Below are 23,388 nucleotides of genomic sequence, written 5' to 3'. Positions count from 1 at the left end.
TGCAAACCCCAAAACCACCACCAACCATGGGAATGAAAACCATTTCTCCTTTGCATAGAGAGTTTATGAATCATAGTAAATTCAAAATTGAGTTTTAAAGGGGGAAGGCGGAGTGGTGGAGATTTTGAGGGTTGAGGCGGGGGTGGTGGTTGGTTTTTGACTTTAGTGTATGCCGGTGATAAAGGTGAAAGGTGTTTGCCAATGATGGGGGGTGGTTTTTTGATTTTTTATTGGTGGCTGGTGGTTTCCGACGGGGTCAGGTGGGTGGTGGATGATTTCCAACAGTAATCCCTTTACCCACATAAGGATTGGGTATTGATACGATAACCAACCTTATTTCGTACATTTGTCTTTTTTTATTTTATAGAAGAGTATTTTAGTTATTTAAAAATGAAAATTAACTACGTCACTAGTGTTATTATTTTTTTTTTGGATCCAAGATTTATCTAGGCCAGCTTGCGCGCACCACGACTACATTCTTAGGTCTCATGTGTTAGTTTCACATGAGACCTAATTTTACACGCTCAAGTGATGAAATCAACACGAGGTTTTTTTTTTTTTTGGTTGTAAAATCAACACGCGTTTCAGTAATAAATGACTCAAACGAAAATTAACTCAAAAATTCACATTTTGACAAGAAATTTCCGAGTAGCCTTTTAATTGGCTTTCCATTCGCTTTGCAGAACATTTACCAACCGAGAGGTTTCTTTGCTAACACGAGCAAAGCCTCTCGCTTGCTCTCGCCTGTGGTCATTCTGTCCTTCGCTGCATTTCCAACCTAAGGCTTATCAATTGCGCGGATTTATTACTTGATCTCTTCAATATTGATTTCTTGGATCTGTAGGGCTCTAGGTTCTCGATCTGTGATTTCCTGAACAACTGTCGATCAGGAATCAGCAAAAATGGTAGGGTTTATCGTTTTCAAAAGCACTTCTAATTGTTGTAAGCAGTTCACTTGATGCTTGATGAGCATACTTTGATTCCAAATTGTCACTCGTCTGTTTATATTGGTAAAATTGGAATTGTATAGTTTTAGTGCTGGACTTGGGATCATTTTTCTTTCTTAATTTTATTTTCCAAAGATCTGGTTTTCGAGTGTGAACTAATTAGTTTAATCTGTTTTCTTGATTGTTTGTGCGATTTCGTCACTGGTGCAGCCTCTCAGACTGGAAATCAAGGTATTGTTTTTTTATTGTTTCCAGCTTGTTCTGTAGATCTTTTCTGGATTCAGCTTATTTTGAACTGTTTCGTTGAGTGCGTGCTAACAATAAAGTCTGAATCAGAGAAAACTTGCACAAAGATCGGAAAGAGTGAAGTCAGTGGATCTTCATCCAACTGAACCATGGTATTAATACTTAAATCTACCTCATTATCAAATCAATGAAAAATTAACTTTTGTGTTTATGTAGGAGTTATTTTCTTTTTTTTGCTAACACGCATTGAACTACTTGCCTAGGATTCTTGCAAGCCTTTATTCAGGAAGTATATGCGTCTGGAACTACCAGTCACAGGTTAGGAACTTAACTTCTATGCATTTGTTTATTACTGCTTGTTTGAGCATATATTGCTCCAGTCCCATCCCTTTTCTCTGTTAAGGTAGTGAGCATTTGGATGTTTAATATACTTTATACCAATTAATATTCCAGCAATCAACTAAGTTGGATGATATTCATAATTGTTTCGTATAATCGGAATCTTCAGTGTCATTGGGGCTGGAATGAGCTAGGAGGGCCAACTAGATCCTGGTCAAATTATTGTTCTTAGGGCATTTTATGATTGGTGTGCAAGTGATGGGTGCCAATGTATTCTAGTCCACCCATTATGTGAGCAAACTTGATACAGATTGCTTGACATATCTCATTTACTGGGGAATGACTATACTGAAACATTTTTTGTAACCAAAATTGCAGAAGAAACTGTAATCTAACTTCTTTTCCCTTTTTGAAAGGCACACTTTCAATGAGGCTAAAATCTTGGCACTTTTACATGCAAGTAAATGGTAAGCTCTTGAAAATGACATATTTTATGGGCTTATGGCAGTTAAAATTATTATGAAAGCACTTTTGTACCCTTAATCTAAAGAACTTTTGAAAATAAAACAAGGGGCAATCAAAAGAAGGTTTTAACTTCTCAGTTCACAACTTCTGTTAAAATGAAATAGTTATCTTGGTAAAAGATGGGTGGCACAGTTGTCTTTTTCCATGTGATATAAAACGACAGGTTTGGAACCTTTATTTGCATGATTTTATAAAGTAAGAACTTGGTCGATTGGAGTACCTCTGTATAGCATGAACTAACTGACTGGTATGCATCATCAAAGAGGTTATCTATTGGAGACGGCTTCTTAGTTTGACTCTTTGGGTGTCTGGTCAGTCAGGGGTTGACATGACACCAGATTTAGTGGCCACCGGCCGATGTCACTTGGATGTGTATGTTTAATTGGTTTTTTTTGGGCACTGCCTTGCTGATAGTTACTGTACCTGCTGGCCTAAGGAAATACAAGGCTGCATGAGTGGCCCTTTTTCATATTTGAATCTTCCAGAAAAAAAAAACTACCTTTTTGGTCCATGTATTAGTTGTTATCTTGAATTTGATAGACTTGAGGAGCAGGATTCTCTTGATTTCGAATTGATTCAAGAGATGTGTGATAAAGTCAAGTAAGACTCTGTGATGGGATTTTAGCCCTTACTATTTAAATTTTAGCAGGAGTCCATGACACTGATGCTATCTCTCAAAATGGATTTCCACGGTATCTTCCTTACAATATTAATTTAGGTGGAGTTTGGAGATATATAGGTGGATGCTGTGGGCTATTTTGTTTACATTTGTCTTTTTTTCTCCAATAACCCATCATTTTATTTTATATTTCTATTGTTTATATATATGATTTAATATATAGACTTCATAGGTGTGTAAATTCCTGGTTATACAATTTCACCATATATACCTTGTGGTTTTATGATTTCAAGATCCGTTTTCAATGTAGGGTTTCCATTGTCCTGCATAATTTTCTTTTGTAAGAAGAGATCAGATATCTTATTTAGCTGGGTTTGATCTGAATGTATAAAATGCACTGCTTGCCAAACACTCCTTGTCTTTGGTGGAATATGCTTAAAAGCTTCCTAGTAATATTTTTGGGTAATGCAGCAATCCCAAAGTAGGTAGAGATTTATATGCTTGAGGATGAGTTAGGTTAGCCAAAGCCTTGAAACATGTCTTTTCTGTATCAGTAAAGGTTGCTTTATAAATGCATCTCTTTTATGGTGTAATGGGCATGTAAATTATTGGACTCATTGAAAACACCAAGGAACTACTTGACCTTATTAATGAAGAAACTTTAACTGATCTTACTGATGTATCAACCTACTACTTGAAAGGTACTATTCTAGAATCTTCATAGTCACAACATTGAAGACCAAGAACATCAATTAATTCTTGGTCACTTAATTAATGACTGAAGGCTGGCCCTACCAAGCCACTTTGGGTAATCTACAACCATAAACACCATATGTCCAAGACTTTAATAGTCCATAAAATTACTTTTAGATTGAAGCCAGAGCACCCCTGTGAATTTGAATTCACTAAAACCCCCAAGTCTGACATCGAATATATTGCTTGGCTTTGACCATCAAGTAGGAGTGTTGAAAATCATGGCATTACATTTGGCTTGCTGGCATTTGTGCTAGACACCTGGCTGCAGCAATAAAGCCCTTAAGATATGATAAGTTTTAATTGTTGATTAGGGAGGGAGGGAAAAAAATCTCCCCCCTTCCCCTGCACATTAATGAATAATGCAATCTTTAGTAAACCCAGTTTTAGGGTTAGGGTTTTTGAGAATTTTCTCTAAAATTAAGGGCTGCCCAGGATTTTCCAGCAAAGAGAATGGTTATTCTAGGATGAGTGGAGGGTTTAAAGCACTTAAAACCTGGCCTTAATGCTGAATTCAGGTCTGCATTTTAGCAAGAGGGCTGTGAAAACTTGGGTTTTAGGATTTTGGCTAGGTGGGAGAATGGATTGTTGCTGCTGTTTTGTAATTTCAGACGTAGCGCTAAAGGTTTTAGGGTGTGGGTGAGGGTTTTATTTGAATTAGGGTTAGGTCTAGAATGTGCAGGAATTTTTCTGACCTGGGGAAATAGGTTTTATTCAGGAAACTAACAGTAGGACCTGGGGGGGGGGAAGGAGCTTGCGGGTGCCAGGGGTAGTGTAACCTTGGTGTAGGGTTAGGGGTAATTAGATAAATTTCCCTAGACTTAGGGTTAGCCCAGTAAACTCCAGCAAAGGGGAATGGCCAATAGGGAGGGTTGAATGGGGGTTTAAGGGGCTGGGAATCAAGGAAGAATTGGGGAGGGGTATGCTGTATCGCTGGAAGAAGAAGAAGAGAAGGGGGAAGGCTTATGGTGGTTGGAGAGGGAATAGGGTTTGGGCTGAAATTGCAGGGGAAGAGTTAGGGAACTTCTTTTACTTATAACTCACAACTCTTGCTAGAACTTGTAGAGTTGTAGTTGAATGCTTGAAGAAGAAGATGATGATCTCAAATTGAGGAAGCAAGAACACAAAACCCAGCCGCAGGTAACCTAAAGGCTCCCACGACTTTCACAAGCCAATACTCAAATCATTCTTTATTCAATAGTCAACTCCTACTGCATCAAATGTCTAGGCTATTTATAGCCTTCAAAACCTAACTCCACTTCAAAAAGGACTCCCTTACTAATAGGGATTCAACAACCACCAAAGTTGACCCTTAACAAGTACTTACTAAAATAGGACTCAACTACTAATTTTAGAACAAAACCAACTTAAAACCAACCTTAAGATAAAGTTTCTTAAGATAAGGAACCCTATCCTAACCAACAACCCAACAACTAACAAATGAACAATTGAATTACTTTCCAAGCTAGGATCCCAAATAAAATTAGAAAACAACACAATTAAACTCCAAAATTTTAGCTGGACTTGTTCCAACTATATAGGACTCGAACCAAGGGGTGGAAGATGACCAATTTGCCCCTGGTCTGGTTTGGACCCTGGTTTAGCTCCTACTTCCACATGGGCTTGGGCCCTCTTTTGACTCTTTTGGGGCTGGTTACATCAAGGGGAGAGGTGGAGAAGTCGTAGGGATTAGGGGAGGGTGATTAGGCTGCTGTAGGGGTGGGGAAGAGGCTGGGAGGGGTTTTGGGGGGGGGGGGGGCGCTCCTAGGACTTGCGCAAGGAAGAGAAGGGGTGGGGGAAGGCTGCAGGTGGCAGAGGAGGAAGGGGAAGGGGATGGGGGCTGGTTTACTTAGTGTTTACTACTGGAAACCTGGACTCTTGAAGAAGATTGCTTTGAAGGCTTGTAGTTGCTGGAAATATTTAGATAGGTGCTGATCCTTGATCAAAACTCTTAATTACTCAACCATGGCCCCCCCAACAAGGAACCTGTGGTCCTTAACTGAAACTCAATTTTATTTAGTAATCAGACTTGAAAAATTACAATGAGTGATGAGGCTTATTTTTAGCCTTTTGCATAAAAAAAAAGAACTTGACTCAAACTCTACTAAGGACTTAGAGACCAACTTAACTAGGTTTTAATTTATAAGTTAGGATACCCTTTTACAACCACCTAATTAAAAGTATTCTTCTTGAAATAAAAGGCTGACTTATCTATAAGAGTCCTCCTTAGAAAAAGATTCCTTAGCTAAGTAAATCATAACCACTAATAAAGACAAATTCCAATAAAAACAAACTCCTTCTTGTAAAATAGTCTTATCCTACAACTTAACCAACTCAATCACAACTCAAATAAAGGAATTTAAAAGGGATTAGGACTCTACTAGAATTCTGGAATTAGATTCAGTAGTAAAATAGGGTCTAAAATACCCAAAATATCCCTGAAATGGGGTTCAGCCATTGAGGGTTACTCTATGTTCACATCACCATGGTTAAGGGCATCAGACCTTGATGGAGAATTAGCAAATTTGTCATCTTTTAAGCAGTGATCATATCCATACCATTTATTGTCCTTGGGAATTGTGATATTGAATGTATGCCCTACATTAATGGGCAAGTTGCTGGATTAATATAACGAAATTTGAATCTGTTAGAATCTCTCATGATGGTCAACAAAAATGTACTTTTGAGGGCGTGATGAATCTGAGACCTGATAAACAATATCTATAGTTTTATTAGGGTCATGATTGATCGTAGTTGTCATGGGCCATGGCATCTAAGCCAACCATGGTTTTGGAGGGGGGCTTGGACACAAGGTGACTAAAATGCCTGCTTAGGCAACCAAGGTGACAGTGGGAGTCTTGTCTGGATTCTTTTTCGACAACTATGTCATTGACCCTCAAGTTATATAGTTTCACTGTAGGTCATAGACAATAAACTTAATACTTCCAAGGGGAGGCATTTTGAATTCCAGTAACACATACATTTCCATTCATGGACAATCTCTCTATGATGTTTCTATATATAACAGATTTCATTGTTTTGCTTATATCATTTTGACCAAAGTTTACTTGGTTTTATGGATGGAATATTTGAATTCTACTAACAGAAAGTTTGTGAATGCTTACCCAGACTATGGCAAAATCTTTTGAGGTCACTGACTTGCCAGGTATGTTAGTTGTAACAATTTGATTTCTGTCACCCCCCCCCCCCCTTTTTTTCCTGGTGGGTGGGGGGAGGGGGTTGAGGGAGTTTGGAGTTAAGGGAGGAGAGGAAGCCATGATCTTTATCCTTCTTGAGGTTGGTAATTTAATTTCAATTTCAATCATAAATTTGCAGTTCGGTCAGCTAAATTTGTAGCACGCAAGCAATGGATTGTTGCCGGAGCTGACGATATGTTCATACGTGTATACAATTATAACACAATGGACAAGGTAAAAGTGTTCGAAGCCCACTCAGATTACATCAGGTGTGTGGCAGTCCATCCAACACTTCCAGTAGTGTTATCATCATCTGATGACATGCTTATAAAGCTCTGGGATTGGGAGAAGGGTTGGATGTGCACCCAAATTTTTGAGGGGCATTCCCACTATGTGATGCAAGTGACATTCAATCCTAAAGACACCAATACGTTTGCTAGTGCCTCTCTGGATCGAACCATAAAGGTTTGGCTGTGAACTTTAACGTTTTCCTTCATCATTTTCTGCCATACTATGACATTTTGATAAGCTGTTTATGTGTTCAGATTTGGAATCTTGGCTCCCCTGACCCAAATTTCACATTGGATGCCCATCTGAAAGGGGTAAATTGTGTTGACTACTTCACTGGTGGTGACAAGCCATATCTTATCACTGGTTCTGATGATCATACTGCTAAGGTTTGCCTCCTGATGATTCCTGATTAATAATGCAGGTTTATGTAACATGCATAGTAATTTTTGACAACTGCGTATTTAATTTCATGGGAACAGGTATGGGACTACCAAACCAAAAGTTGTGTCCAGACTCTTGAAGGTCACACGCACAATGTTTCTTCAGTTTGTTTCCACCCTGAACTTCCGATAATAATTACAGGCTCTGAGGATGGGACTGTTCGTATATGGCATTCAACCACTTATAGGTACATTCAGGAATTGGTTAGTTCTAGGCTGTATGACATTTATTAATGTCTCGTGCTTTGGTTGACAATGTGGAAGGTTTTGAAGCAGTCACCCTGTCATGTCTCATAGGATTCTGACTTTTCCCTGGTAGCTTCTTTTTAATTGAAAATGCTTGAGTACTATGTGGCATCAAATTTCGTAGTTCTTGAATTATTAGGACTGAATTATTCAGGTTCAGGTCCAACTCTGTCCATATATCCTCTTGTGTCATTGGCTCATTGCTGGTCTTTGACATTGAGTTTGCATTTAGGTAACCTTTCAGGTCCTGCCTTCTGTATATTGTATATTGGGACTTTCACTTGTTATTTGCCAAATTATTTCATGCTTCATTTTTTCCCTCTCATATTCACCTAATTTTGTATCAACTCCTTTCAGTTAACTTATTCAGTTTAAGCATTGGTTCTCAAGCACTGCATTGCCTCATCAATTGAGGAGTAATTCCCTGCATTGGATGTAGGCCCAGACAGGGCAAATCATGCATTTCTTCAATTGTGGGACATTATTCTAAATCTCCTCTCTCCTTGGTTTGGATGACTTTTTTGTTTCTTTTTCTTTCAGTGGTAGTTAAAATTTCCCATAGGTCTTTATTGGCCTTGGTCACATTTCCTGTGCCTCACCTTTTTGTTCTTTGTCCAACATTGTTGCCATCTTCCACAGGCCGTGGTTATTACTTGCCATCCAAAATTTTTTATTTTGTTTTCAATATCGTTGGATTAGGAAGAATTGATTTACTGAGCATGCCTATGAAACACAGGCTTGAAAACACATTGAATTATGGTCTTGAGCGAGTGTGGGCTATTGGATACACGAAAAGTTCTCGCAGGTTAGTCTTTGTTTATGCCTTTCTGTTTGTTATGTATGGATTTTGAATTTATGGGGATTCTTTTATTTTTTATTTTTTATTTTTTATTTTTTATTTTTACACTCTGGATTTTACAATAATACTTACCTGTGTGGTCCACTCACAATAGGAATTGCACCACGCTTGACTTGTTGAAATTCTTTTCATGCTCAAAGAATGAATGTTCTATCCATGAAATTTGCTTATATCTGACATGTCTGCATATGTTGTTACCATATTCAGGGTTGTGATTGGATATGATGAAGGAAGCATTATGATAAAAATTGGCCGAGAAGAGCCGGTTGCTAGTATGGATAGTAGTGGAAAAATAATCTGGGCTAAGCACAATGAAATCCAGACTGTGAATATTAAGAGTGTTGGCGCAGATTTTGAGGTTTGGCTCCCTCCCTACTAACACCAATTATTCTCCTTGTTTTTTGCTTGAAACTAAAAGCTTAGGGTAACTATTTTGTTAATGGTATATTCTGTCCATGTTGTCTGTTTTTTCCAGGTAACAGATGGTGAACGCTTGCCCTTGGCAGTGAAGGAGTTGGGGACCTGTGATATGTACCCTCAGGTATGTTGGGTTATTGATGGCCTTATGTAATTGTGTTTAAACGCTGATGCGTCCCTTCTATGGAATCTCATTCTCTCATTGAAGTTAGACTGACATTGGCTTAGTTGTAGCTTACCTTAGCCAAAGAAAATATTCCAAAGGATTAGACTAGTAGAGTATTCTAGGGCTTTACATTGTTTTTCAGATGATCACCGTTGTTAATATGGACTTGTCAATGAAGAGAATAAAGAGTAAACCAGTGATAAGTGTGTCAGAAAAGTTGGCAATTCACTGTTGGTTCCTTGATTACCATTTCTGGTGAGTGATGACATTCATATTTGTGTCAACTCACTATGTGGCGAGCAAGGGTTGTTTCATGTTATAGAGAAAACCACACATTTTGTTGATGAAGTTTTTAGTCCAAAACAGCCAGGAAATTGCTAAAAAATATTCATAAATGCTACCAAATTTCTCTTACTGAGAAATCCCATGATACATGCTTCTCACCTTTAAACTGCTCCGATTGTTGTTCAGGCAGAAATTTGGTTAGTGAGATGGGTGTGGGGTCCTTATAACAGACTCACTCCCTCTATCCTTCGGTACCACATGGCAGTTGGTGACAGAGATTTGATTTCCCCTCTTGTTAGGCACTTTTAAGACTTATCTATTGAGTTTTTTTCCTTGTCTGTAATCCTCTATAATCCCATGGTAGTTTAATTTGCCACCAAGAAAAAGCTCTCTCTGTAGGTGTTCTATAACACTGCTATTGCAGGCAATGTAATGATGAAGTGCTTTATCTTATAGCATTAATGCTTGTTCTAAAAGCTAAGGATGAACTTATTAACCCAAAAGGAAGCTGACGTTTCTTGATGACAGCTTCTTATTTATTTATTTTTTAATTGTAATTTCTGTTAATTTTTTCTTTTAGAGCTTGAAGCACAACCCAAATGGGAGGTTCGTTGTTGTTTGTGGGGATGGAGAATACATCATTTATACTGCTCTTGCCTGGAGAAATAGATCATTTGGATCAGCCCTGGAGTTTGTTTGGTCAACAGATGGAGAATATGCTGTGAGAGAGAGTACATCAAGGATAAAGATATTCAGCAAAACATTCCAGGTTTGGTTCTTCCTTAAATTTATTATCTTATATTTAATTGAATGAAGGGAATGGATGCTGTGCAAGCAGCTACGTGAGCTGTTTATTTCTTACGCTGGAATGTATCCAAGAGGATTGCGCCTGTTGTTTTTTAGCGTTGTCAGCATGTGCTGGAAGCTAGGTTTCATGTCTATAGTGCTGAACACTATAGAAGAAATTATCGAAATGCCTGCATTTTGAAAACCAAAACGAAATTTCAATTATTTTGGAAAAGTTATAGGTGTCAACCGAAATTTCGGAGATTTTGACCATTTCGAAGGTTTCGACCATCTCGACCGAAATTTAGACAATTTCAACATTCCAACTTGTTTTTCCTCAAATTTTGTTGATATCTATCCTGTTTTCACCTAATTTCCACAACTCCATTGCCTTCAATCACCTCTTTTGCTCATCTTTTGCTTCCAAACACCTCCCAAGCCACAATAACTACAAAGAAAACTTCAGCAGCAATAGAATGTGAAGCATAAGCCATACCCAATAGTTCCAAACTTCCCTTTTTTATTTTTGTTCATGATCTTGTATTGCCTTGAAATTAATATATGTTTAGCTTAGGACTATGATCTATGATTGTGTTTTGTTAAACTTTTTTTTTATTTGCTACCATTTTTTTCATTTTCTGATTTTAATAATTATTTTCTAAATTGGACTTCAACTTAATATATGTGAGACACCATCACTTGATCTAGTGGTCATTTTATTTTGTTCACTTGTTGTATATGTAACCATTTTATCAAACAATTCATGTATGCTGATGATTCTATGCCTGTATGCAATACAGTTTGTACTTGTCGGAACCCGTCATTTGTGAGTATACTTGATTGATACATTTTTAGTGGTTTTTTTGGGCAAAATACTAGTTATATTGTGTTTATTATGCTTTAAATAGGTAGGAGGCAAGGAATTAGATGAAATGGATGTCATATAAGGCCCGAAACCTAGGGTCAGAATTTCAAAAGAAAATTATATGTTTCAACCAAAATTTCGGTCGAAACCTAAAAATTTCGGCATTTTGTTGATCTTGGTTTTGACCCAAATTTGTTCCTTGCTGAACACTTCATGTGATTTCTTTTTGAGAACAGAGATTTTTCACTAAGCTTTTTGCTACAAAACATATTTATTGAAAACAAAGGTGATTTGTTGTGTTGATTATCAATTTTTTATTGGAAGACTTGTATTTCAAATATTGACTAATAGGGCATATTAACTAGTTTAATTGAAATGATGTAATGGGGATTGATCTTACTAGTTACGGGTTTTTGTCTCAAGTGGTTCTATCCTTTTGAGCCAGTCTGGGTGTCATTAGATTTGTAACTTGCTCTATTGGTAGTTGGTACTAATTGGTTATCACCCCCCCCCCATCTTATCCTATTCTGTCTTCTCTTTTTAGTTTAGTTTTATTACTTCTTCTGGCACCAACTCCACGATCAGCTCTTTTCTTCCATTTCCTCTTCTTCTTCTTTATTAAATAGCATCCATATGTCATCAATAGCCTTCTTATTTTACTGTAGTAGTGTTGTCATTTCCAATTCCTATTCCTATCCTGGAGCTGATGGTCAAGCGTGGATTTTTAAAATACTTCATTTTCTCATATTGCTTAGTGGATTCCATTTCCATCATAACCATCAGTAAATTTTGTGACCTACTACTCCCTTTGGACCTTCTCATCTACCATATATCCACTAAAGCTGTAGGCTTTCTTCACCACTAACTTTACAGCAACAATTCTCTCTCCTAAATATCCTTGGTCATAGCATATAAGTTTTTTTTTGGGTGTTTGATTTTTCCTGAGTGATCATCTTATGTTGGGATTCGAATTGCCACTTGCTCCACCAATGTCCTCGGAAATTAGGTGTGGAAGTTTAGAAAATCTCCAGCTTAATGGAACTCAGTGGCTCTGGTAATTTAGGTACTCTCCTTTTCTTCTTTCAAACCAGTTTATTTGTGGATTCCATATAAAAAATTTAAAGGAAGAAGTATATTATGTTCTGCCATTAAACAATCCAATGACTAGTTGGACCACCTTTGGAGAGTAATATTTCCTCTCTCTTTGGGCTTGTTATGATATTTCAGATTTTGATGACTGTTGCCCATTCAATTTGAGAATCATCTACTGGATAGACATTCTTGCTGAAAATGTGACAGTCATATTATCTGGATGTTGATCATGTGTCATTGTTTGGGAAAAAAAATGATGGGAGTGATTTCTGTGAAGATGAAACATCTGATGTTGAAACCTAGTAAGATATGTTGATCATAGGCTCTTAAGACAACTTGCCCTTTTATACATCTGTTTGGCACACTATCTTTTTTCATCCATGTTTCTTTTAACCTTTGAGTTGCTTAAATCTTTCAGTGTGGTCTTGCTAATTCCAGTCTCCTAGTACTGGCCTCATTTTATTCTGCAATTGAATTGGTTGGGTCATTTTTTTTGTAAAATTTCCTACATGATTTTTTGGGTAGAATTTAACTGTGGTCACAATTGCAGGAAAAGAAGAGCATTCGTCCAACATTTTCTGCTGAACGTATTTTTGGTGGAAATTTACTTGCAATATGCTCAAATGACTTCATTTGCTTTTATGATTGGGCTGACTGTAGATTGATACGCCGAATTGATGTTAATGTCAAAGTAAGATAATGTGGATGACTTTTCCCTTTCTTAATTGTCAGTTTTGCTGATGTGTTTCAATTGTTTTATTGTTCTCACGTCCACATTCATGGTTTGATTCTTTTGTTGTTCTGACAAATTTCAGAATCTATATTGGGCTGACAGTGGAGATCTAGTGGCAATTGCCAGTGATACATCATTTTACGTCCTCAAGTACAATGTAAGACTGCTGAACCACATTTTGCCTGTTTACCCCCAATCTGACAAATGTTCTGGTTTATTATATTCTCTTTTAATGTTATGATGGAATGTGTCCTGGATTCCTAATTATAGTTCTCATGGCATCTGGACAACCCAGTGCATTGGAGGGGGCTTACATGCAAGGCAACCTACTTGCCTGGCTAGGCGATGCCTTGACAACTACAGTGTTGGAACATGAATTTTAATATAATGTGGGTTTAATCTTGTATTTTCTAACCAAATCTTGTTGATATCCCAGAGAGATGTTGTGTCATCTTATTTAGATAGTGGAAGAGCAGTAGATGAGCAGGGTGTTGAGGATGCTTTTGAGCTTCTCCATGAGACAAATGAGAGAGTCAGGACAGGATTATGGGTTGGGGACTGTTTCATTTACAACAACTCTTCTTGGCGGCTTAACTACTGTGTTGGCGGCGAGGTATACTGTATGTTTTGTCTTTCCAGACCCATGCCAACATTGAGCAGGGTCTTGGTTGGTTTTGCTTAATGAGAAGTTTGTGAAGTACTATTTTCATGGATGGCTTGCAGTCATATTCATATTTGGTTGTGATGATTCAGGTTACAACAATGTTTCACTTGGATCGACCCATGTACTTGTTGGGATATCTTGCTAGTCAAAGCCGGGTGTATCTTATAGACAAAGAATTCAAGTGAGGGTGCTTTTGTGCTGGCCTCTCCCCAGTTTGTCCTTCCCCATTCTATTCTCTCATGGTTCGCTTTCTACCCATGCAGTGTTGTGGGATACACCTTGCTTCTAAGTTTGATTGAGTACAAGACTCTTGTGATGCGTGGGGACTTGGAGCAAGCAAATGAGGTCTTACCCTCAATTCCAAAGGAGCATTATAATAGGTATGTTCTTATTAGTTGTTTTTGTTTAGAAAAATTCTCAATTTGTAAAGTTTCATTATTTCCATTATAGAATATATAAATCTTATCGATGACATTGCTGAACTTAAACACAGAAAAACTATGATTTCACAACCTTGATGTAACATCATTCATTTAAATTAAGCACTGGTGGAGCAATGCTTTGACACTCTATGCTACTATTTTTCAAATTCTGTTGCATCATCTTTTACATTCCTCCAGCAGGAAAATGTTTGTTTCTTACTTTCTTATATTAATTGAAGGTTCTTAAGCTCCCATATGTGACTTATGTGGTTCTCACTTACCTTGATACTGATAAAAAGAGCTGTGTATGCAGTGTGGCTCGTTTCTTGGAATCTAGAGGTATGCTAGAGGAGGCACTAGAAGTAGCAACTGATCCTAATTACAGATTTGATTTAGCCATCCAGCTTGGGAGATTAGAAGTTGCAAAGGTATAATTCTGATGATTGTATGTGACTAGAAGTTTATTAGAGCTCTGAAGTCATCTGGGTGGTTGATAGATTTTTTTTAAAGTTTCTTTTATAGGTAAACTCTCATAATCATTCATTCCTCTCTTTGAAGATATGATGTATATTTTGCAGGCAATTGCCACAGAAGTACAGAGTGAATCAAAATGGAAGCAGTTGGGGGAATTAGCCATGTCCACTGGAAAGGTATTTTGGTTGCTATGAACAGATCCTAAGAAAATCATTTGCTTCTATGCTGCCTGTACATTTCAGAGCAAATTATGCACATCTGCTAAAAACAATCCCAAATTTCTGGGAAAAGTAAACTAGCAAATTGGTATGTAGCAGTGCTTTCTGAAAAGTGCCAAGTAGCCAGTATTTTGGTAATGCCTGAAACAATAGAAATGCTCTTTTGCTTGTTGGGTTGGTACTCCTGCCTTTAAATGGTCTGAAAGAAAAAGCTTTTTCACAAAAAGGAACAGGAATTTGGGTGGTTATTTTAAGCTTATCAAGAATCCAATTCGATTTGTGAAATTTCCTATGTTGTACAACTTGATCGAAATCACCTGCCAAATGATTGTGGTTGCTGTTGTTCTGATGACTAAGTTAATTCTAGCAGCAGTCTCAGTTTGCTCTAACCTTTATATATAAGTTATCCTCATTCTTTTTGCCGCAGCTGCTTTTTCCAATATATTTCTCCCTTCTATAGTTTGTCCAATGTGAGTGTTCACTTAAAAGGGAATTCCTTCTGATTAATTACTCGCTTCCTTGACTTGCCTGCTTTTCCATTGTACTTCTCTCCTGCCTCTCTTTTACAGATCATCCTGTGTGTGTGTGTGTGTGTGTGCACGTAAAAGGAATAATTGTTGATTAATACTGGTTTTCTGGCTGCAGTTAGAAATGGCAGAAGAATGCTTACATCATGCAATGGACTTGAGTGGATTGTTGCTTCTTTACTCTGCTTTTGGAGATGCGGAGGGAATATCAAAAGTTGCAGTTATTGCTAAAGAACAAGGAAAGTACAATGTTGCGTTTCTCTGTCTATTTATGCTTGGGGATTTGAAGAATTGCCTTCAACTTTTAGTTGAGAGGTAAAGACTTTGGATCCATCATGTCTATCTACAGATTTACTAATTCTGCTGAGGCTTTTCTGTAGTTGATACTCTTGCTGGCTTCCTATTTGGCAGCAACCGAATACCTGAAGCTGCTTTAATGGCCCGTTCCTACCTGCCAAGCAAGGTCCCGGATATAGTTGCAAGTTGGAGAAATGATCTTAGTAAGGTAAGTTTCCATATTTTGTTTTTAGGAGATTGTCTGAATGACACCTCTATTGGTGTCAAATTGAAGTTGTAACCTGATTCCAACTGCCAATGGTGTGTTATGCACATCCATCAGAGGAAGGGGACGTGGGGCTGTGTGATTTTGTGTTTCAAATCGGCTGGTTTGGATTTTTCAGAATTAGCCAATCCAGATGGCCAATTCAAGTTACGGATGGATCTTGATGATTCCAATTCGATCAGCCAGTTCAGGTTGGAATCAACGTTGGATTCAGATTGGAATCAGGGGTGGCTGATCCTGGTCCCTGGAATTAAATTGTTCTTAAACAGCTGAATCAGTTCAGTCATTGATTCTGGCCAAATAGGTAACATGACCAATGATTATTCAACTCATAAGCGGGATTGATCTTGGTTTTTTTTAGTTCATGGTCGACTCTAATTTTAATGTCAGGATTAGTCATGGCTGATTCAGTCCCTTGTGATTCTAGTTTGGATTTTAAACTTGGATTCATATCAATTCCTGCTGATCCTGACCTGGATCAGATGGGAATCAATGGTTACTAGTCTTAGAAACCCTAGAATTGATCCTTGTATCTGAAAAACAGCAATCTGGTCCAAGAACCCTTGAATCAGCTAATTGGGATCAGCATCAATTGAGATCGGCTGATTTGATCAAGATTCAATTAAAATCATCTGGAAGCAGACCCCCCCCCCCGGGGGGGGGGAATTCAGCCTTCAGATCTGAAAACCAAACAATCCGGTCTAAAACCCTAGAGTTGACTATTCTGGGTGACCAAAATTAGGATTGTTCATTGTTGATTATAATTGAATTGGACCAAGGATTTACCCAAACCAATAATGGAAATTACAAATTTTTTTTTTGGGTGGGGGTGGGGGGTGGGAGTTGTGAACTTATTATTGTGAAATCCAACCAGTTTTACAGGGTAGTGTTCAATACTTACCTTTGGTTGATCTGCCACCACTTTCTACTAAAAATGACATTAAAAAAATAAAAAATAAAAAAAACCTTTCTTTCCTGGTGGCTTCTGTGCAGAATGTGAATCCAAAAAGTTCCTTGTCATAATACAAGGCTCACTTATCAAAAATGAAAGTACCATGTCAGGCTGAGCACTCCCATGTGAACAAGTTTCTGCATTTATCAATCAAATCAAATCACATGGAGCTCTTGCCATTGCGGGTGCAGCAAGGGTCACCTTAGATAGCAGAGAGGTTGTTCCAGGCTTGAACCTGTGACCAGTTGGTCACAATGGAACTCTGCCATTGGACCAAGCTCTGCCCTCCCTTTGTATCCCCAACCTATGTTAACGTGCACCGACTTGTCATTGTGGGACGCATTTTGAATGTACATGTAGAATGGCTTTTTATCTTCACTATAAGTGTTCTGTCTTATACAGATGGGGACTAAATAAAGGAGGTGGTTACAAATGATTTTAATCCTGTACACCTGTTGACAGGAAAAGCTCATCATTTATTTCTATTATTATAGATCAATACGATTTTTTTTTCGTGGATGGATGGTATTACATTTGAATTTTGCTTGATACAATTAGTTGCTCATTGTATAGGTTAACCAAAAAGCTGCAGAGTCTTTGGCAGATCCTGCAGAATACCCTAATCTATTTGAAGACTGGCAAGTAGCTCTTGCCATTGAATCTAATGTTGCAAAGAAAAGGTAGATTCAACATTATGCTGGAGAATGTAGTTCAGTATTATCAGTGTTAATCTTGCATTATTTTTAGATAATCCTTTTTTGTATAACTGAACCTCTCCCCCGTCCCTCATATTTTTTTATTCTATTAGGGGCATTTACCCTCCTGCAGAAGAATATTTGAGCTGTGCTGAGAAATCAAATGGCAACCTTGTAGAAGCTTTCAAAAGCATGCAAGTTGATGAAGAGGAAGAGGAACCATTGGAAAATGGAGATGCTGATACTGGCCATGAGGTATTCTTGCTCACTTTTTTAGCTCCATTCTTCTGGGGAAAAACCCTTAACAAGTGCTACCCTGGTTCTATCGAATAGATACTAGTAGGAAGAGGGAGGGCAGCTTAGACGTTTTATAGGGGGTATTGGTGGAAACACTGGCATAGGGAGGGCAGATTAGACATTTTATGGGGGGTAATACTGCAATCATATGAGTATTGGGAGCATTGCCAGCATATAATTTTACCAAAATTCTGGCACTTTTGTAATATTTGCTCCTTATCCCACAAAGCTCACCAGCAGCTGGTAGTCTATTATTTTTAAATGATTTGCCTTTTTAAATTAGATTTCAAGTGTAGATTTGCCTTGCATGGAGTCAATTGGTCTTCCCATTAGTTTTGGGTATAAATACGATAGCTAACTTGGCAATCAACAGTAACCTAACTTGAAGATGAAAGAGAGATGAGGAAGTGAAGATTTCGAAAATCATGATAGAAACTGAATGCTCTACTATCATGGTTAGTCCTTTATTTCTAAAATAGAAACAGATTTGTAATCTAGGTAGAATCCACACTTAGAATACAACTCGATTTACAATGAAGGAAGGAAAATAAAAAAAGAATAGGAAAATAAAGAGAGAGATCCAGCTAGGGATCCAAACTTAGGATACTACTCAATTTGCAACTAAGAAAGGATTGAAATAAAGAGATATATCACAATAGGGACTCCCTGTTGTATCACTAACACTAACACCTAGCCGCCTGCTATACCACACAATAAAAACAAAATTAATGGAGCCAATGGAAGGCTAATTTGTTACAGCTTCTGTTTGTTTTTTCTTGCAGATTCCCCCCCCCTCCTTTTTTTTAATCATGTTTTTATGGCCATAGAGGTCATCTACAATTTGTTTGGGTTGAATTGGTATGAGATGAGTATATTTTGCCATGGATTATGTTCCTAGTTGTGTTGGTTGGGCGTGGCTTATGACCTTCACATCTATTTGTAGCCATTGTGAAGTGTAAACATAATTGGATGACGTTAAGACTGGATACAAATAAAATTGATCTGAAATAGAAAACATTCAACCTATTGTCCTAAAAGACTGACTCTAGAGACAGATAGATACAAGGGATAATATAGAGATATACTGGTTTGCTAATCAGCCTATTTAGCTAGAGTTAAGATAAAGTAATAATAAACTAATAGTCACACATACTGCTACTTGCTACCCATTTAGGCACATGAAATTCGCCAAATACAATGAAACCCATTGAACCAGAAGCCTAACACATACATATGCCAAGGCTTATTTCCTTTGAACAATCTTATTTTCTAATGTATCTACATTAGGTGCACACTGACCTGAATCATGGAAGTACTTCCATCTTTTCTTATAGGCACATACCGGATTTTTATTTTCAGCCGATGTTGAGGATTTTGCCACATATACCTAAAGTAATCTAACGGTGTGGGATTAGAAAGGTAGGGTTTAATTGTAAATATAGTTTGTTGTTTTTACATTTAAGGGTTTTTAAAGGTAGCAAATTTACAAAATAAGCCCCTCAGCATACCCAAATCTTTCCCTTGTTACGCCCTAGTCGGAGATTAGATGTCTCAAATACCGGCAGCGATTGAAATCATCTGGCGACTTTATCTTCCCTTTTGCAAGAAAATGCATAAGAATCGTCTGTTCATCTTAGGAAACTAGAAACCCTACACTTCAGACACAAATTCCACAAATGACCAACCATTCTTCCGAGGAAAAAAAAGCAGAGTTCAGCCATGTTTGTTGTAACAGAGTTCAAGCAAATCAGAAATGATTTCAAGGAAAATAATCCATCAATGTATGGAAAGCATAAGTACATGGAACTATGGAAGAGTTATTTACTGAGAGCGGAGGAAGAAATTTTAATTCATATATTCCTTCAACATCGTCAGAGTTGAAACCGGCGACCCAAGAAAAAAGAAAAGGGAAACTGAATATAAGGGGAAAAGCAGAAATTTTGTAAGAAGAGTGAGTCACAATTTTGTAAGCAACCGTGTTCTTGAATTTCTTCCAGATCAAAACCTTTCCTTCACTCCATCGAAGTACATTGACCAGTGAAGAGATAACTCCTCAAAAACACTCTTCTGTTGTTGTAATTTTCACACCTGAACTTCTTGCCCTCTTCTTTCCTCTCTCTTGATTTTTGCCTCTTCTTTCATGACTAAAGATTGGGAAATGATGAAAGAGCCAAAGAGAAGGTAAGGTTGCTGGATGATTTAAGTCGCTGTCGGTATTCGAGTAAAGTTTCATCGAGAGTTATTGTTTGCTGCCGGAGAATGTCGATTTTTGAATAATCCAACCGGAGACATCTAATCTCCAGCCAAAGCGAAACGAGAGAAGGGATTCGGGTATACTAGAGGGTTTTATTTTGTAAATTTGTTAACTTTAAAACCCTTGGATGTAAAAATAAAAAACTATATTTACAATTAAACCCTACCTTTCTAATCCCTCACCGTTAGATTGCTTTAGATATATGTGGCAAAATCCTCATCGTCGCTGGCTGCTGCCGCAAATAAAAATCCGGCACATATCTCCCTTAAGGTATGGTGTAATTTTATTTTGTCCATCAAACTTTTGAAATTACATGGACCACCCCTGCTTTTAAACTAATAACATTTGAGCCCAAGCTATTAGAATTATGACTTTCTTGACCAAAATGTCCTTAATGCTAAGAATTTTTATTTTATTTTATTGAAAATAATTATTTTTTGTCAATTTAAAATGTGGCAAGACCAAGAGGGGGAGGGAGAGGGAGGGCGAACAACACAAAACTAAGATTAAAAATTGGGGAGTCCGAAGTGATTTTTCTTCCCTTTTTCTTAAAAAAATGAGAGATTATTTTGGCATTAAAGGCATTTTGGTCAAGAAACTTTGAATGCTAACATCTTGGATTTAAATTCCAATTCTTTTGAAAGCCAAGGGTGCTATGTGTAATTAATGGGTGAAATAGAATTTACACCTTGTCGCAGAAGAGGTATGTATAAATTTCCCTTTATTTTAAAAGGGAAATGGAGGACATCAATGGATCTTCAACACGAATTGTTGGGCTGAATTCTCCAGGAGTCCAATAGCCTCAGTGGTCTCTGTTTCAAGAATATCCATCTTTACATCTTCAACGTGAAGTGGTGGGCTGAATCCTCCAGGGCCAACAACTTTAGTGGTGTTTGTTTCAAGAATTTGTAGGACTTTGACTTCTACATTCTCTTTGATCATTTACTTAGAACAATGCCACTGTTGTGTTTGAGTTCCTCTTTGTTGGATTTTGTTATGAAATTTTGCTCACCTATTGAGGTTGATTTATTCATTTGCAGGAGGTGGAAGAAAACGGTGAAGAGGTCCAAGAAGACGCTGTTGAGTTGGATGCGGATTCTACTGATGGTGTTGTCCTTGTGAATGGAAACGAAGCTGAAGAAGAGTGGGGTACGAATAACGAAGGAACTCCATCAGCCTAAAGCATTTGTTTGGGCAAGTGTATATATCCAAATTTTGTTCTGGTGATTAATTGTTTTTCCCCCACTCCAAAGCGCCCTTTGATATGGATCCTATTTTCATGGTTTATTTCCATTTATTATTTATCTTGTTGACGGTGCTATATCTATATTAATGGTCTTATGTATAAAAGGTTGCTGCAGGTGTGTTTCAGTCTATATGTGTGGCACTCACCCTTCCATGAGGAAAACCTGTGGTCTCCTAGTGTCTTATATTAATATTACTACTTACCTATTATCTTGTATTCGGTTTTTTCTTATTTTAGGGATTATCCTGCATGCTGAAGAAAGCTTAATTTAATGATAAGTATTTGAGTCTAAAAGATTCTCCCCTCAAAAACCATGGGCACTCCCTACAATGATTTCTGTCTAGCTAATAGACTGACTCCACTGTGTGGCAACTACATTCATATGGATAAGTTAAAACTAGAATTTACTAGTGAATTAAAAGATGCGCTAGGGCATTCATGATGTGAAGGATTTATCCAGAGGCTGACTTAAAAGCATGAGAGCAACTTTGATTAGTGGATTGGAGGATGAGGCCTTTCTCCCTGTGGTGCATAATTCCATGTGTAGTGTATGATAGATGTAAAATATTCACTTTTTGACATCCTGGGCTAAGGTAAGGTGTTCTTTACTCCCTTCGTGTTTGATCAAAATAATCATTGCATTGAATTTTCAGATTTCAGTAGTTTGTGCCATATTGTTGCAGTAATGAAAAGAGTGATTAGGTAAATGAATTGTGAACTACTAAAACATAGGGTAATCCTTTTGTAATTGCATAGTTAATAAATTTCCTACTTGGCAGTCTTTAGTGCCTTCCAGCTTTTTGATTATTATTATCATCAGTCATTTTCACCTTGGATTGATCTAGGAAGCTTTAAATGTTATATGTTATTAAATTTTACCTGTTCTCAACTCTTCACTTCTTTTTTTCAAGAGTTTTTCGAGTGTCTTATTTGCCTTGTGATTGTCGTCATCAAGGAAATGTTTTATAACATGATTGTTCTGGGGGAGTTCAATGTGCCTAACTGTTTGTCCTTTTTTCTATGACATGGCAGTGCTTACACCACAACATTAGGTTCCCATTAAGACAGCCAGTTCCAGCTGTTTACATGATTCCAAAGGTGAGAAAAGTGCCAGTGCAAAGGCTGGTTCATACTCTCAATGCTCTTTTTCTGGTTACAGTATCATCAATACAATAATACTGAATGCTATATATAGAGTACCAGAATTTAGTTTTTAGCCTCTTTTGGTTTAAAGAACTCTAGAATGTGAATTGCTTATCTACCAGATTCTCTACCAGAATTTAGTTCAAAGTTGGATTACTTTGAGAAAAGATTGCTTGGTGAGAAACTTTGTTTTTGTTTCCCCTGATACATTTCAATAAAGTGTATGTGTTGTTGCAGATGTTGCGAGGATGGATTCTTTGTATCTTTTTATCTAATTAGACAGGTTACTACCCTTAGCAAGATTGCCAGAAGAGTCAATTCAAGGACCGGTTGTTGGTGTTTATTGAAGCGCAAGGAAATTTTGTCATGGTCATATATACACATATTTTAATTTAGTGAGTTCCCCCACAACTCCACCTTTTTAGTGTCACCTTCTTGAAGCTTTCCTATGTACCATTCTGAGTTATAATCTTTTAGTCTTAGAGATGGCTTGCCCAAGTTTTCTTCCTCCCATTTTTTTAAACATCAATTTGTCTTCTCTTTAATCATTCCAATCATGATCTGATCATTTCTTACCTAGAGAACTATAGAAAATTCTTGACTATATAGTGTATTATGAAATTCATTATGTATGACTTAATGTATTGGTTGTGAGCTGGCTTCCTCCATGTAAAGTTTTGATTTTTGGTTGTTAGTTATTGGAGCTACGCGTTATCTCCTTGACTAGTTTCCTTTCTTTTTATTCTTTTTTCTTTTCTTGCCTCATACACACTCCTGCCCCCACCAAATGCTGTCGACCTTGGGCTAAGGGTTTACTTCTGTACAAATTGCCCAATGATTGAGAGACCTGTTCTCACCTGCCTTCAAATGATAATGCTTACAAATAATCCATGTATTCTCAGGGTTTTCAGGTTTCATATCTCATCCATGTAAAGAGTTCAGGTTCAACTTCAGGTACTTGGAATTGAAAATTGAGTTCCCTCTAGCCTCCCCCAAGAAAGAAATTTTATGAAGTGAATATCAATGAAGAGAAGAATCCAATGTTTATGAGACTCCGGATCATCTCCCTGGTGGGAATTGTCTTTACAACCACACACTACGGTGGGGTCCACAGGATTAAGTGGTGAG

General features: G+C 37.5%; 1 protein-coding gene across 4 annotated transcripts; it reads left to right on the top strand.

The window, feature by feature from the left end:
• The first annotated feature begins 672 nt into the window (after positions 1-672).
• On the top strand, positions 673-23,330 carry LOC149007336 (coatomer subunit beta'-1-like). 4 transcript variants are annotated; one of them, XR_016175030.1, is made up of 26 exons: positions 673-905; positions 1,158-1,178; positions 1,284-1,345; positions 1,457-1,511; positions 6,559-6,595; positions 6,766-7,091; positions 7,172-7,303; positions 7,397-7,545; positions 8,340-8,408; positions 8,670-8,820; positions 8,938-9,003; positions 9,911-10,099; positions 12,624-12,764; positions 12,889-12,963; positions 13,243-13,419; positions 13,560-13,651; positions 13,734-13,850; positions 14,206-14,320; positions 14,471-14,542; positions 15,230-15,426; positions 15,523-15,616; positions 17,199-17,305; positions 17,434-17,575; positions 20,912-21,071; positions 22,150-22,215; positions 22,498-23,330. XR_016175030.1 is itself a non-coding variant. In XM_089165350.1 (26 exons), the coding sequence occupies exons 1-25, from the start codon at positions 903-905 to the stop codon at positions 22,167-22,169; spliced, it is 2,718 nt and encodes a 905-aa protein (XP_089021476.1). In that variant the 5' UTR covers positions 673-902; the 3' UTR covers positions 22,170-22,215; positions 22,498-23,327. The 4 variants fall into 4 exon arrangements, 1 of the variants encoding a protein (XP_089021476.1); XR_016175031.1 differs by having other exon boundaries at positions 20,912-21,094; XR_016175029.1 differs by having other exon boundaries at positions 20,912-21,065; positions 22,498-23,328.
• The last annotated feature ends 58 nt before the right edge of the window (positions 23,331-23,388 follow it).

Source organism: Hakea prostrata, chromosome 8 (assembly GCF_041222555.1).
Source record: "Hakea prostrata isolate BN-2017 chromosome 8, UWA_Hpros_2, whole genome shotgun sequence".
NCBI classification, from domain to species: domain Eukaryota; kingdom Viridiplantae; phylum Streptophyta; class Magnoliopsida; order Proteales; family Proteaceae; genus Hakea; species Hakea prostrata.
This window is presented reverse-complemented; position numbering and strand designations above follow the sequence as displayed.

Excerpts from the sequence above, each read along its gene's own strand:
- LOC149007336 (XM_089165350.1), top strand. Across the intron at positions 7,546-8,339 it reads TGGCATTCAACCACTTATAG|GCTTGAAAACACATTGAATT; the intron begins GTACATTCAGGA and ends TATGAAACACAG. Across the intron at positions 12,765-12,888 it reads GAATTGATGTTAATGTCAAA|AATCTATATTGGGCTGACAG; the intron begins GTAAGATAATGT and ends GACAAATTTCAG.